The following is a 17581-nucleotide window of genomic DNA, read 5'->3' on the forward strand; positions in this document are numbered from 1 at the left end:
GCCTATTTTCTATGGAAGGGAATTATCGCCAAAAGTCTATTTAAAAGAAAGAAGAACGTCTTTACAAGAATAAAGCAACATAGAAGTAAGGACAAAATGAAGAATGAAAAAAGTTCAAAGTGAAATGTAATAAAGACGAATATGAAAACAATAAAGTGACATATAGTTACAATAATAACAAAGAATAAAGAAGTACGCAGAATAAGAATAAAAGCAAGATAAATAGAATTTTGGCGGTAATTCCCTTCCTTAATTTTCTGCACATCGTTTTTCTAATTTACACTCAAGTATAGAAAAAATGCATATGTTGGTTAAAATTACACATAGTCACATGGATTATTTTTCACAAGGGCTACGAAAAATATATATACAAACGTAAATTTTTACACGAATAATGCGTACATATAAAATCGTTGAGTGTAAAATACACATACAGCTGTTATGACTAAATTATAAGCAATGAATATTCAATAACGCCCATGGTTTCTTCTTAGCTGGCATATTACTGATTAAAAATTCCTGCAGACATAAATAGCCATGCACACTGCCTAAAAATAATAATAAAAAATATTTTGTTATATCATACATACCAAAATTGTTGATAATGTCAAGAAAATTTCCCCTCATGGGCCCCGTTTCATTTGACTCACAGAACTTAAATTACATCAGATTGCTGAAGGGAATTCCATATGTATCAGTTCTTCTTTGATGCATCTCATTACTTTTTATACTTTTTGAAGAAAAAAAATGTCAAGTGCATCTGTATTAAGACGTTTCTGTATGATTTTTTATATCTATAGATTTTAAGCTGCAATTAGTAGCTTCGCAGTTCATTGAAAAAGAACAAAGTGGACAGTTTATTTCAGCTGTAACTTGATCTACATTGTAAAACTGCTAAATTATATACATGTATATTTTCTTCTAAATCTTTGTCTTAACGTAGGTCGCGGGTTTGCAGGCCATTTAAAAGTGTCCGAAAACATACCATGAAAATTAGTTATATGAATCCTCTACCTTCGTTTTATATTCTCTGAAAATTTTATAAAATTCGTCTGCATCGTTTTTGTGTAATTAAATCCCAAACATGCCATTGTTGTCGTTACATTTTCGACGTTATTCTATTGAATTATATAAGAAAAACGTCGTTTTCGGCTCATTTTGAGGCAAGATTTTGTTTAAAAAAATATCAATAACTTTTAAATGGTGCAGACGAAATTGTTTTCCCTTTGGTATTTTAACAAAGAATTGATTTGAAATAAATCAATGTGAAAAAATTAATACGTCTTCGGGTTAGTTTTCGCGTAATTTAAATGTGGATAATTGCTTTTATATCGCAAAATGTAACATTTTTAAGAACGACGTCATAAAATATCGCGACGTCATGCTTGACGTCGTGAATATCTATCCGGTATTCGGTGCAGAAAAATGCGCTAAAATAATTTTTATAAAAAAGAAATTCACGTCTGTCTGCTTTCAAGTGACCCGTGAATCGTATCATAATAATTTTATATCAATGAAATGATTATTAGACATGTTTCTCTTCAGATTAGGGTTTTTGTACGTCTTATATTAGTGAAAATTCTCGCAAGGGACGTAAAACAACAATCAATCCTTTAGTTTCTTTCTTCCAATTTACTTTCTTTATGTGTTGTTTTCTGTTTGTTTTGTTTTTTTTCGTTGATTAGACGTATCCTTACATTTGGCTGTGTATTTTTCTTTTAAAGCGTGCTGGCAGAAAACGGTATCCTTTAATTCAAGCAATTCAAGTATATAAAATGTTTTTATTTTGACCATTCAGCAAGGCGCTCAAATCTACGAATTTCTGCCAAATATCGTCCCGGCTAAATACAATATATTTTCAGTATATATTTAAACAAAATATTTATTTTTACATACCACATTTTCAGAGGGGTAAATGGGACAAGGATTTAAAAATTAATTTTATTGACATAATCAACAGCCAGTTTTTTTTAAGAACATTAATTCTACTTGTTGGACATGGAAAGCAAAGTAACGAATAAAATCTGTAGGTTACAGCATTGCAAGCTGTTGCTTAGGGGATGGTCATTTCACGGGGGGCAGGGGTTACAGATTTTGGAAATAAATAATCTGTCCTCGAAAATGTTGAAAATAAATAATTTGTTCTCGACTGGGCAAGAAAATAAATAATCTGTCCAAGACTAGTTTTAGACCCCCACCCCACCCCACCCCCACCCCCCACCCCCTCCGTGAGTTTTCAACTTTGTTGTTTTTCTTTTTTTCCTTTTTTCTTTTTGCTTAACAGACTTTTTTCAGTGAAGAAGAAATAAATAATCTGTCCTTGTTTTTTGGAAATAAATAATCTGTCCTTCACCGAAATGAAAACAAACAATCTGACTCGTTAAAATTTGCCCCCCTCCCCTTACCAACCTCTCCCTCAGAATCAAATAGTTGTCCCCTAACAGGAGGTCAGTGTCGCTAAAAAATTGTCTTAATGTTTCATCATACCTTAGCAGTATTTAATTTATGATAAACTTGTACATCTATATATTTTAAAAAATAACCTGTTTAAAAATAAAATTTAATCTTTTGATGTAACAGGTGTATTTGCGATTTTTTTTTTTTAGATAATGGCTTCTTTCTTAATAAAACAAACTGATAATTCAAATACGATCAAAGGAAAAAAAGGTCAGTTGAACCTTGTGTCCATATCGTTTCGCGATACCAAGTGAAAACAAATCAAACTCAATTTCTCGGGCCTTTCCGACAAGCCGAAAAACAACCACTTGTTTTTCCAAGATTGCCGGAAAGGCCCGAGAAGATGCGATTGATAACAAATAATTAAACTTTTTTTAATATTTCCAGTGTCGATCATTCGAATAAACCTTCTTCACTAAATTACCAATTCCAACAAAAGTTTTATCTAAGTATTGTATCGACTATACAAATCGTAAAAAGCCTTTATTATTTGAGATAAGTTGTTGCTTAAATAATATAACACTAAACTACCAATTCCAAGAAAAGTTATAGCTAAATAATGGTATACTGAAGAATTTAGTTAAACGAAAATCATCGCAGATTTCATTTTCATTGTGACGTCATAATCAAATGTGCACAAGAAAGTCGCCCAAATCATATAAATTGCGTACCCAGTTTTAACGACGTCAGCAAACCCGCGACCTACGTTAAGGTCAAGATCTAGTAAATGACTTTAGACTAACTTTTTGGTGCTAGATCCATTATGACGTCATAATCAATTTTTACTTTATTTTTCCCGTACTTTACGGCTCTAATAGAATTATGTAGAAAATAAAATATTTTCATGGAATTCAATTTGAAATCATGTGAAAAGTAATCCCAATACCTATATTCAATTTAATATTATTTTAAAGAAGAGGCCAAGAACATACAAATTATCGTTTTCTAAGAGACTGTAGGCAATCTGGATACATTTCCTTTGTCTGATATGGAAAAAAACTCCCGTATTCATGTCTGGTTTTCTTAATTTTTCATTGAAAATGGCAGTTTAAAATATGATTTTTCACCTTGTTCATATACAAATTATGCCCCGAAACACCCTATTTGACCAAGCTAAAGTTATAAAGCACCATTAAAGGAATTTATTTCTCAAATTTGAGAAATCTGTAGGCACCTTTCATTTACTAGATCTTGACCTTAACAACACATTAATTTTACTCTTCTTGCAAGAGCAGCATTTTTCAATGTTATTTATGATTTATATTAACGAATGTTGACTACGAATTAACAGCTAATTTTTCTTTAAATTAAGAGGGTGTCCAATCCAATTGCTTGAATCGTCTATAAGCTACATGTATATCTAGAACTGTAGAGTAAACAAAACAAGGGTTGATCCAAAAATTCGTGGAATTTCTTCTAAAATTTTATTGTGATTTGACAAAAACAAAAAATAGACATAACTATAAAATAGATTTTTGAAATAGAACTAATATGCAATAAAACTGGAGGAATTTTAACACGTTCCACTTACTTTTAAAGTCATACGAGCTTTAATTTTTTTTTAAAATGGGCAATTGTAAAATCTGAAGGAAACTTTGACTTAACGTCAAGTTTAGTATGTCACGTCATGTTCGGTCATGTTAAACGTCAGCACATAAATTAAACCTCCTCAAGATAATCTCCCATTATTTTCACATTTTATCCACATATCAAAATAATGTGTCTTTGTATAGCAGTTAGTACCAAATAATTTTATTTGTTTCCGCTTTAAGATTTTCAGCAATCTGAAACCATAAATCTCTCAGTGTGTCCATCCATTAATACTTTCTCTTGGTCCACGAGGAAATAAAGAAAAATCTCCCACTGGGCGGCAAAACCTTTCATCATTTTCATCATCTTCAAAGGAAGTTCTACCCTCCTTAAATCTTTTACGCCACTTGAAAACCAGTCGCTTTACTGTAATTTCCTTATGCATGTGTCATTAATCTCTGCATCTGAGTCGAAGTGTTCGAAGATTTTCACAAAACTTGATCACTGAACGAATTTCGACGTTGTCTGAGGATATCACAATAAACAACAAATCATCAATACTATAGAGGAATTGAATATCCAGTAAAATCAATAAAACATTCACACATTAGTTTTTTAGAGTTCAAGCAATCGTAATTATGACGATGGCCATTTTCATTTCATATGACATTGTGTTTTATTAAGATTTGAAATGATAATGAACAAATAAATGTGTCCCTCTCATTTTCAAACATCCGTTTTTATGGTAACTGCCAAAGTGTTACTATCTTCAATTTTTAAAATATTTTTCATTAAGAAAGTCTGACAAACGTACGTATTTTCAACTGCAATTTTTAATTACTTCCATTAAGAAAAATGAAAAGAAATCCCATAAACTTTTGGATCATATTCCCTCGTATACGAACTTTCTCAGCATGTACGACAGATCTGAAATAAATGATGTATGGTGCCTGCTGTATTTAGTGGCTGGAATCGGCACTCAGTCCTAGCCCTAGCCCAATTTAGGGTTATGATTTGAAAGAACTGAGTTTACACGACATGATGCTTTAGATAAAAAAGAAATGATTTTAAAATTTCCTTTGCACAGAAGTTCAATGTTCTGTGATAGAAAGCATCTTTTTATGTTGGATATTTTTATATAATTTGACAAAACAAAGTAAACCAAATTCGACATATGCCTACATCAAAAAGAACCTATAGAAAATAAACCCTGCATGTTTGTATTATTTGACAGCTTCAAGAGAGATTTTTAATGAAGTAAAATAGCTTTTGTTATTTAGCTTATTATATATATATATATATATATATATATATATATATATATATATATATATATATATATATATATATATATATATATATATATATATATTATACATAATGCAAATCAAACAACACCAAAAAGTTCATTAATTTTACTGTATAAAATATAAATAATATCAGTGGAGTAAGTGTCTATAAATTGGTGGGGACATCCTCGATAGTGTATATGGATAGAGATCCCGTGGATTGGCCAATGACGTAAATGAATGGAACGCCAGAGGAGCTATTTCCAGCATTCACAAATCTGAAACAATAACAAGAAATAGTGTTGGAAAGCTAAAATAAATAAACAAATAGATTAACAAATTAAATAAATTAACAGATAAATAAATAAATTAAAAGTAAATAAATAAACAAATAAATACGTGTAAATAAATATAAAAATAAATGACGATGATGATCATAGGTAAGTTAAATTCGCATTAGCAAGAATTTTATGAAAGTAATTTTCATGAGAAGTAAGGTTCGCATCAATTATAATAAATGTGACTCTAACTTCAAGTTGTAGAGACGGTACGTGAAATCTCTATTATACAAAAATACAATGCTATTGTACCGCAAATAAAGTAAGCAAAATGTAAGAAATTATCTTGAGAGATCAGCATTGCTCCTTTTTTAGCTGAACATACACAAAAGACTTTCAGTACAGCAAGGGACAAAATTGTGAACATACCCCATATCTGAGACCCCCTGATCACCGGCGACATCGTTATTATAGAGATTGCCCCAGATGTCGTTCGTGTCCCCCTCACGGTGAGCACTCTCAAAGTTGGCGCTGACGCCTCTCATGTTGAACACATACAGGACGCCGTCCCTGGAGCCCACGATGAGGACGGGGGTGGTTCCTACTGTACCCACAGCCATTGCATTGGGTTCGGGACCCTGTAAAAATTTACGCCAATTTATTACGATTTTTTTTTATATGAATAAAGTTCAAATAATTAACTTCAGGTATCCATTACACCAAAATGATAAAGTTTATTCATGTTTGCAATCATTCTTTTGAATCAGGGTCACCAAGAATCACCAAGACATACTTGTTTGCATGACGACCTTTTTTTTTTTTTTTTAAAAAATAATAATTGTTTCCAATTAATTTTCTAGTTTAAAAAAGGGAAAAAAACAACTCTCTTCAAGCTCTGAATTTATCGAAAAGAAATGGATATGATATTAAACATACACGTATTTCCCAAGTTTTTTTTTACAAATTAATATGAACATACCATATCATCTGATCTCTCGTCAACCTGCTGGGTTGGAGACTGATTAGCATTTGAACAATCTCCATTAAATGTACTAGGATACAACTGAGAAGCCCTCCTCTCCAAATCGTCCCCACTGTCAAACACGTGGGCCATGGTAGTAGAGTCCCACAAAGAAATGCCACGCCCACCAAACAGGTATACATCACCGATCTGATTAAAGATGTTGTATCCATCTACTCTACTCATGTATGTTCTGCCTATTTTTAGAAATAGAAAGTAAATTAAATCCCCTGAATAACATTATTGTGGAAGTCCAGCATAAATTGCCGATATATAAAAGATAGAAAGTCGGCTAAATTTTAAATAAATATACCCATTGTAAAAATATCAAAAATTATTTTTTTTAATTCTGACACTATATTTTCATATGAAATTTCTTTGAATGCATTAACTTTTTAAGGGGATGTCCGTAAAATTTAGAAGGTTTCCCTACATGGGAGAGTACTCACGCACCCAGCTGTTGGTTGTCTTGGATTTGTGCAAGAAGTGTCGGATCCAGTGTGGCGGTGTCAAGTTCCCCATCTATGTGTATATAAAAAATATATTGAAGTGTTTTTTAATTTTATTTAAAATCCCTTCTTATTTCCATTAACACTAAAATTAATCAATAAAAACAAGGAGAAAGGAATTATAACATTGTGTAGATTCTCACACTGCAAGAGATTATAGTAAAATATAGTCAAAAAGGAATTCCAATATGATTAAAGTCAGATACTTTGATCCGCTCACATAGACCTACCTGAGCGGATCAAAGAGCTGAATTTATTTTTGTTCGGATTCATGTCAGCGAGAATACGATGTACAACTAAGCAATTATAACAGCGTGAATATACCAGTAGGTAAAACTTAAATGAGACATGCTTCTTAAGATTAAAATTCATTACATGTCTCAACTAGAAAAAAATTAAGAATAATTTACCATTCCAAGCTACCCGTGCTCTGGCTGAATCACGGAAATCGTAACCCTGAACTTGTCTAGTGTAAGTTTTCATTTTTCCAGTGTCGGCGGAAATGACGTAACCTTTGCCGTCAATTACACCAAAACCAAGTTTTCCAGGTTGGTAAAATGAGTAGACTCTGTGATTACGCATGTTTGCAGCTATAAATACATACAAACTTTATTGAAGTTATATCAATTTTTAGTTTTAGCTTTACAGGTGTGTATTTGTAGATGCTCAAAACTCAAAAAACAGGCCGATTTGTTTGCTGATAGACATCTTCTTTCGATTCATTTTTTGTACAATAAAAAAGTTATGAAGTAATAAAGTATTCACACACAAAAAAATACTTAAAAGGAATATTTTGACACCACAGTACCATCATTCAAATCGCTGCCATCAAACATATAGCTTGTCCAGTTCTTGGCCCCCAAAGCATAAAGTTCAATGATCCTTTGGTTAAACAAGTCGATTTTCATTACAGCATTATTTTCCTGCAAAAGAAAGTTTCAAAATTCAAAAAAAAAAAAAGGATAATTTAAAAGATCTTCATGGACTTTTTTTATACCCCCCCCCCCAAAAAAAAAATAATACATACAGATATCGTACCTGACAAGAAACGAAAGCAAATCTGTCGTCATTGCTAATAGTAACCGATTCGGGCTCGAGATCCTGTGAAAAAGTGTTTACGATTCCAGCACTATGATCTCCACGGAAAACATATCGAACACCATTATTAATGTAATCTACAACTCTAAAGAGCGGGAAATGAAATCAGAAGTGAAATAGGAATATAAGCTTTAAAAAATATAAATCTGGTTTAAATAAATGTTCAGAGGCTGCTGAATTTAGACGTGTGTTTGATATCACTAACCTGCCATTAAGCTGGGTGAAATCCATATTGACTTCAATTGGGAATCCTTGATCGTTCCTGATAATTATTGTGATGGAGCCCTCGGGGTCGCTGAGAGTATTTGTAGTTGGATTAAGGGAAACACGACCTTCGTTGACAACCACTAGCCTTGTACAGTCACTGGTGTATTGCATATCCTTTGGATGAACACCAACTGCGTGTAATAGGCATGAAATCTTTTAATTTTCCTGATTTTATATGAAGCAATTGATATTTGCCTTAGTTAACAAGATTTTTATGCCCCGCCATGAATATGGCCAGGGCATATAGTGTTTGTCATGTCCGTCTTCCGTCTTTCCGGCTGTCCTTCCGTCGCGCTTTGCGTTTAGCTCAATTCAAAGCTCAGTTTCAAAGAAACTATCCAAGATATTTTCATCAAACTTCATATGCTGATAGATATTGATGAGAGCTATGCAACTGCATCAACATTTTTTGACCTTGACCTTTCCTTTGACCTTGACCTCACTTTTCCTAAATTAGTGTTTAAGTCAGTTTTAAAGATACCATTCAAGATAGTGTAATCAAACTTCATATGTTGATACATATTAATGAGAGCTACTCAACTGTATCAACATTTTGACCTTGACCTTTCCTTTGACCTTGACCTCACTTTTCTTAGAGAAGTGTTTAGCTCAGTTTTAAAGAAACCATTCAAGATATATTTATCAAACTTCATATGCTGATACATACTGATGAGAGCTGTTCACCTGCATCAACATTTTTTTACCTTGACATTTTCTTTGACCTTGACCTCACTTTTCTTAAATTAGTGATTAGCTCAATTTAAAGAAACTATTCAAGATATTTTTATCAAACATAATATGCTGATACATACTGATGAAAGCAATTCAACTGCATCAACATTTTTTGACTTTGACCTAACCTTTGACCTTGACCTCACTTATCTTAAATTAGTGTTTAGCCCATTTTAAAGAAACCATTCAGGATAATATTATCAATCATAATATGCTGATACATACTGATGAAAGCAATTCAACTGCATCAACATTTTTTGACCTTGATCTTTCCTTTGACCTTGAACTCACTTTTTTCAATTTGTATTTAACACAGTTTTAAAGAAACCATTCATAATATTTTTATCAAACTTCATATGCTAATACATACTGATGTAAGCTTTTCAACTGCATCAGCATTTTTTGACCTTGACCTTTCCTTTGACCTTAACTTCATTTATTTTAAATTATTGTTTAGCTCAGTTTTAAATAAACCATTCAAAATATTTTTATCAAACTTAATATGCTGATACGTATTTGTGAGAACTATTCAACTGCATCAAAAATGTTTGACCTTGAACCTTCTGTGACCTTAACCAAATTTTTCTTAAATTTGCATTTTGCATAGTTTTTGAAGAAACCATTTAAGATGTATTTATGTAAACTTATGCACTTATACATAATTTGGTTAGAATTTATCATCTATATCCAAATTTTTAGATTTCAATTTTAAAGAAACTATTCAAGATATTCTCATCAAATTTCGTACACTTATACAAATTTTCATGTTGCATCACTAATATACCCTCGGCGGGGCATTCATGTCCTATGGACATATTTCTAGTTTTTGTCCAATTATATACATGCATCTCATTGTAGTGATGATCATTAAATTAAGTTCATTAACTTTTTAAATTTGTAGAGTAAATTTTAGAATAAAAATTAAAGTACTGTATAGGGGATTAATTTCACGGGTTGTAATTTTCACGTTTTTCTCTAATCGGACACGATCGCGGTTTGTTGAATTCGCGGAATCGGTGTATAATAAAAGTTACCTCCCTTGTCTTTATCCGTGTAATCCATAGCTAATATAGCAAGAACGACATTTATCAGCGTTATGTATTCACTTCACGAAGAAGGTAGGTTTATATAAAATGATTAGATTTAGTAGTTAATGGATGATTAATCAAAACAAGTGCGGTTATTAATTTTTTTTTTTTTTTACTATAAACGTCAAATGACTTTCCTATATGCTTTTACGATGAGTGCATGTGTACACATCTTTCCGAAGGTATACACATCGCAGCGAAAAAAAAAACCCACTGGACGCTAATAATTGTATTAATGTAGGTAGACGTAATAACATCCTCCCATATCTTCAGCAAGTTCGATAGTTATTCGTATATTTTTTTAATCCAAAATTTCCATAAAAACTAATACGCATAATGCTAATGCAGGTAACAAATACACGTGGTAACGTTACGCACGGGTAATCAAAACCCATGACCCATGTGTTTTGATTGATGAAACATGTGTCTATTAAAACAGCTTTTTAACGATAAATACAGGTTATTAGCGCTTTTTTTAATTAAAGTAAAGCGTGATAGTTAAGATAATTAAATTACAAGTACTATTCGTAATTACTGAATGACCATGTATTGTACGTACACGTATATATACCTATCGTAGTCTATTCTCAAATTTCCAAATAAAACATTGAGGTTTAATATTTAAAACTTATTCACTGTTTCTTGAATTCACGGATTTATTAACACCGTGAATATAGCGAATATTAACACCGCGAGTTATTTTCCCCCTATACAGTAGTTTAGAATTCAGCTTGTTGAATTTGGATGTGTATTTTAATCATTATGCAATAACGTATTGATGCTTTGATTAGGGTCAAACTACGTATAGTCCCTTTTTTTTTTTTTTACAGATTCACGTTGCTTACCCGCCATTCTGCCTGTCCTGGTAAAAACACGGTCAGCCCTGTTATAGGGTGTGAACAACTCGACGTGGCCCTCAGCCACTGGATCAGCCGCCGACAAGGCCACTGCAATGGTGTCTGAGCATGCTTCCACAGCTGAGATCATACCATCCACGCTGTTATCGAACACGTGCGTCATCAATATGGATGGACTGGCAGGATTGTTCATATCAATGATGTGGAGGTATTTCTCTGATGATCTTGCAGCTGTTCAAAATATAGCGAAATTAGAGGGTTTACGACATGATGTAATGTAAAATCATTTCAATGCTGTTTTTAATATTATTAGCTTCAAGAAACTAATGTTTTAATAACTAAGGAATAATTAAATTCTAAGCATATTTTACAGTTAAATCATAATTCCTTATAGAAAATGTCGAAACGAAAACTTACTTTACTAGATTTTCAATAAAACAAACTTACAAGCAACATACAAAATTTTATCAACAGTGTGGTAAGCGGCCTTGTGGGCGGCATTTTGAAAGAGCCCATATCTTGGATTGGTTGGATCACCATTTACAAACTGGTAAGGGAATTTCATATAGGACTGTTTCTTCAGTTGGAGTACGGCATCAGTGTATGCGACCACGATCACAAAAAGGATGATAATCGATCTCATTGTAATTTCTGAACAAATACAAACAAGTATAAAAATTACTTTATAGCGGTCATATTAATTGAAGTATGTTTCCAAACACAACAGAAAAATTGAAGGTTCTGGTTGTCCATACTACACACAATATATTCATTTTATTGGAGTATAGTAGTACTGTGTATATATATTTTTCTCAAAAGAATGGACAATGAAGGTTTTAAGTTTCAATGATTCGAGCTACGAACCTAAAAATTTAGTTTAGTGTAGTGCCGAAGTAGGTCTCAAGTACTGTACATAGGGCCTTTTTCAAATTCTGTTATTTTCGCTCTTTAACAATTTGTCCTGTTTTATACAAAATTGTGTAAAAAAAAAAAAGATAATACTGTATCATTTGCATTGATCCCTTTTTTTAATTTGCCCACTTTCTAAAAGTTCGAAGATAAAACGGGGCTGAACATTTCACAGTGTTCTGTATGTTTTATCCCAGGAATATGAACGCTAATAATGTTGAAACTTTCTAACAGGATTCAGACCAGGGTTTATACAAGGTATTTATTTGAAATTTTGTATACTCTTTAACTCTTAATTATTTTAATCTTTTATAGATCCTACCAATGCTGTTTCTAAAGAATTCTTTCTACTGTCAAATTCTTGAACCATACTCATTTTGTTCCTTCAGACACCCTTTTTACAGGTGAATTCTTGAAACATTTCTTCATGTTGTAGAGGTTAGCTTGTTTAATTTATATTTTTATTTATTTTGTTTTTCCACCTATACCTACACAAATACTACATTTGTATTGTTTAATTCATGTTCATTACAAATACGCTTCCATGTAAAATAATAATTACTAACTCTTTTTCATGTTAAAAAACGAAACAACAAGTGAACAACGTTTCTATGCAGTACTGTTTTTAATGCACATAACAGTTCACTATGCTTTATGTGTATTTAAAAAAACAATAGTGTTAGAGGAAGGTCGCATGTATTGATATTTTTAAAGGACAATGAACAACTTATTTTAAAAAAAGTTGATGAAGACGTGAACTTGAATGAAACGACAATAAGCAAGGTTGATGTTCACATACTGGATCAGTGTGAAGACGATAGAAAAAAAGCTGGGAAACATACTATATTTGTAATAACAAAATCTGGAGCAAAATAAAATAATAAGCAAATAGATACAAAAGTGCATGTTAAGGTAATGTGATGAAGGAAAATAATGAATTTCTGGGAAAAAGAAACCAGCATCAGACCATTCATCAGCTTTGAAATTCGTAGAACATTTGGACAGTGATTGTCAAGAAGGAGAAGTGATTGTCAAGAAGAAGAAGTGATTGTCAAGAAGCTAGCTAGCTATTCAAATGAAATGAGTACATGTTTATGAACTATTTTCAAGTTGTGAAAGATCACCCCAATGGCATTACATCTTCTTGACTCTGAAACTCCTGATCGGATTAGGAAACATCCATAATGTCAGAAAAAGAAAACAAACGCCAAGCTGATCCAAAACAAGGGAAAAGCTGCCTGGTGAAACAAGGCTTCAGACAAAGAGGAGAGTCACAAACGAACAACAACACAATCAACACAGACAAACAATCAAAATAAACCAAATGGTGAAAAGTCGGGGAGAGAGAGAGGAGGAGAAAGAGAATGACAAAGGGTAATGTATAATGATAGGGAGACAAGTACACTATTGCTATTTACAATGGGTATATGATTTTAGAATTAATCGTGGTATTAAACCAATATCAGTTCCACATGCATGATGCAGATAGAAAACAGTCTGCATGATCCATAGCAAATATATATTTGTGGAATTTGTAGAGATTTGTGAATAAGACTGCTACATTTATTGAGTTTTCTTTCCTCATTTCAAAATTCTGTTACCATGCAAACATTAATGTAAAATATTCTTTGTATGACCTTTTCTGTAGATTTTTCCATTCTCAGTTTCCAAGAATGTCGCATTCAACTATTAATTGAATCTTCAAGAAAATCTGGAAATGTTGCATAAAATGCTTTAAAGCCGTAGGTTATAGGTTCTTGGATAGACAGAAATTTATAATGCATGCAAATGTATAAAATTGCAGCAGCTATACGCATAACAAATCTACTACATACTCATCAAACGAAGTAATGTATAGTGGTAAAAATCAGGGTTTTTTTTCGCTTAATATTTATAGACAAGGAGGAAAATTTCACTAATATAATACGTAGTTTTTCACATGATAATACATCGGACATTTAAATGATTTTCTAGTTTGGCTCAAATCACCATAAACCCCGAATTTCTTTTTTTCACTTTGTTTTGCATGTACATTTTTTGTCCAGCAAGATTGGAAGTTTTTTTATGCTACAAGGGGGTGAGACTCACTAAAAGCAAGGGTTTTCACTTTTTCCTCTTTTCGCAAGCGTACGCTTTACCAGCACAAGAAGTTGATCGCAACAATGTTATTGGAAATGTTATCTGGAAAGTACGATTGCAAATGTTCTGAATTGTTCACAGAATGCCATATCTAGACTGTCGGAAAGGTATCTTAGGCAAGGATCCACACGTGATTGTCTACGCACGGGCCGACCAAGGGTGACATCAGCAGCCCAGGACCGCTACCTGCGCTGACGCAATTTTAAAGACAGAATTGCAACTGCAACATCTTCAGCTTCTTTGATCCATGAGCGCAACGGTTCAAAACGTTTGAGGTAGGCAGGACTTAGAGCAAAACGACCAGTTATGACAGTGGTTATAAAAGACTCCAATGATTTCAAAGACATAGAATATGCCTATAACAACGACGGAGAAGAGTTTGGTTCAGTGAAGAATGGAGATTTTTTTTCTTCAGCATGTTGATTGAGGGGCAAGGGTGTACAGATGCCGTACAGAGGGTTTCGCTGCCAACTGCATAAACAAGTTGATAGATTCTGTGGGGGTAGTGTAATAATGTAGCTTGAATAGTGTACACCGGCAGGACAGACCTGGTACAAGTTCAAGGTACACTTACGGCCCCAGCGATTATGTTATGAAATTTTGCAACATTTTGTGCTTCCTGTGATGCAGCGAAATGGCGCAATTTTTCAGCAAGATAACGCACGACCACACACTGCAAAATTTCTACAAGCCACAACATTGTAGTGCTACCATGATCATCCAAATCTCGAGATCTGAATCCCATAGAGGATCTTTGGGATGAACTGGACAGGGGAGTGAGGCAGAGACAACCACAATCACGGATTTTCAACAACTGGCTCGGGCTTACAGGACGAACAATATTTCTCAGCAGTTTATCAGAAGTTTAATTGCATGATTGGGAGGGCGCTTTCTGTTCTTGAGGTTCGCGAAAGAGATACTGACTTATATCAACCTTGGCCTTTGCTAGTGATTAAGACAGTTGATGGAAAGTATTATTTTAACACCATATATCTTGTGAAAATAAATATAATGATTAAAAAATGTAATTCCTTTGAAAGCTTCTTTTAAAATTAAGTAGCCAATACTCCATAATTATGCGTTTCTTATTTTGAAGAGTATATTACTCATGTGAGAAAATTCACTCATATGCAGTTTATCCCCATGTGTGTCCATTGTCGTCGTATAACTGGCGTAAGAGATGGGATCTCTTTTCTGCAAAGTAATTGTCTTCTTTGAAATATACAGAAAGTCATTTACCTTAATACGTTAGGTTTTTTTAATTAAAATTTCAAAAAAAGAAGAAGAAAATTCTAAATATATTTTTTTTTCATTAAAAGAGGAATTCATTGACTTTGCATCCATAATTGATTAAAATGTTATCTAAAAATTGGTTTAAGTTAATGTAGTTTCTTTTAATATTTTGGTTTTATTTGTTTTTGTTTTGATCTTTTTTTAATCTTAATTTTTGGACATACTTCTTCGTCCAACAGATATTTATTAAGAATGAAACACAACTGAACGTGTACGGTTATGCTTGTTGAAACATATGCTGAATTCAAAAAGTAAAACTCCATTACATATTATTTAAGGTGAATTTGGATGCTTTCCTTTAAGCATCATTATCTATATTTACTAGAATCATATCATAATAGGGAAGGTGTGTATGGAAAAGAAAATGGTGTCTAGACGTCTCTACAAACGTAGTTACATAAACAATATAATAAGGGCAAAATGACAAACTCCTGAATATCTTTTGTGCAGAACGTATTTAACGAGGTTCGCTCCTGAGCTTTTGAGCAGATTTATATCTTAACCTATATTTCAAAAATTCTGCATAAAGTATCAATTCTTTCAATAAATTTGGATTCTACAATGCCAATTAAACTGTATTCAGTTAAAACTCCATGATTAAATTCCATACTAAGAGCATTAAGTGAGGAACTATATTTTGTGGCGGAAGGTTTTTTTTAGAAGAAAATGATCATTTTTTTCTCTTTCAAAGTATTTAAAGTATGTTAATTTTGGATTCCTATTTTTCCATGCAGCCTGCACACAGAGTTATTTTGTACAGTGAACTGTTTTATACTGGTCCTAAATTATATATCAAATAAACTGTCATGAATTCTATCATCATATTTCATAAATATAGCAAATATAATGTGAAAATCAAGAAAAAAATATCCCTATTTAAAGCTTAAAATTAGCACTATTTTAGTAATATCTAAAAATTAACATCACAGACCCCCACTTTTTATTTTATTTTCTGAATATATAAGATACTTTTAACCATTCTTCTTAAATTCAGTAAAATGTTATTACTTTTAAATCATTTTTTGCTTGTTAATTTTTTAATGCCAGAAAAATGAAATTTTTTGAGTGCAAAAAGGTCAAATAATTGAACGTGTGGAGTAATTTGAAAATTTTTTCGTTGTCACAAATTTTAATGTGTCTATTCAAGATGAAATAAGGCTGTGTTTGTTCCCATAATTTACTTGAATAAAAGATTTTGGAGGAAAAACTATAAAAATTGATTTATGTGTAAGACGTATTTACAGTGCAAATAGGTCAAACTAAATGCTCTGTAGCGCCAAAGGAAGTGCATTGACCCCCATTTTTTTGTTTTGATTTTTAATTAAGCTATGTGTGTAAATTCTAAAAATTACTTGATAAAAAATTCTCATTACTTTTGATGGCAGGATCCAACCTCCTTAACTTAAGTTTATTTAACTTATGGTATGACCAAACAAATGTAAGAAAATTTCTGTAACAAAGATTGACGCATCATTATGTATGAAGGTGAATTGTGAAGTTCATGAGTCTTTAAAATGTATTAATTGTAGAATTTTAAAAAGTTTAGAGTCTAAATAATATTTGAATATTTTCATTTAAAGTGTGATAACTCATTTATCAGATAAAAGATAATACTATATTTCACAATGTTTGTGTACCATTTACCTGGTTTAGTGTGAATAAAATGAAAAGTATTATCAAAAAATGTCAGCTAAAGTTTTTAGTTTGTTCGAATCATTGTTGTAATTCTATATTGGTTTAAAATTTAATCTTTATTTCACCCATACTGTATATCCAACAAGTTAACTTAGGAAAAAGACCTATCCCTTTGTCTTAAAATGTATTGTTATATTACTTAACGAAAGCAACTTGGGTTTTTACTGCATGAAAAACTAAAACACAAAAGGCTTGGACTATATTGTCTTAGAGATCTTGATCACCTGTGAATTTTCCCAGGATGATCACGAAATCACGATTGGAACTGGTCGACATTAGATATAGATAGTACTTTAATGACCAAGATATAGAATCACGACTAAGAAGTACAATATGTGGTTATATGTAATAATATCACACGTGCAATACTGAAAAGATCATAATAGCTTAATATTGAAACATAAACCCCCAAAAATTCA

The 17581-nt window shown here is 32.2% G+C and overlaps 1 protein-coding gene across 1 annotated transcript; it reads right to left on the minus strand.

The window, feature by feature from the left end:
* Nucleotides 1-5399: 5399 nt before the first annotated feature.
* On the minus strand, nucleotides 5400-11769 carry LOC133174262 (mesenchyme-specific cell surface glycoprotein-like). Its single transcript, XM_061309345.1, has 10 exons — nucleotides 11574-11769; nucleotides 11115-11357; nucleotides 8388-8580; nucleotides 8123-8267; nucleotides 7893-8007; nucleotides 7495-7674; nucleotides 7029-7097; nucleotides 6534-6772; nucleotides 5984-6192; nucleotides 5400-5554 (listed from the first exon to the last, which is right to left on the minus strand). Exons 1-10 carry the CDS (start codon nucleotides 11767-11769, stop codon nucleotides 5443-5445), a joined length of 1701 nt encoding a protein of 566 aa, XP_061165329.1. The 3' UTR covers nucleotides 5400-5442.
* Nucleotides 11770-17581: the final 5812 nt, after the last annotated feature.

This window comes from Saccostrea echinata, unplaced genomic scaffold, assembly GCF_033153115.1.
Source record: "Saccostrea echinata isolate AGI-Se365-2 ecotype Australia unplaced genomic scaffold, CSIRO_AGI_Sech_v1 ptg000002l, whole genome shotgun sequence".
In the NCBI taxonomy this organism is placed as follows: Eukaryota; Metazoa; Mollusca; class Bivalvia; order Ostreida; family Ostreidae; genus Saccostrea; species Saccostrea echinata.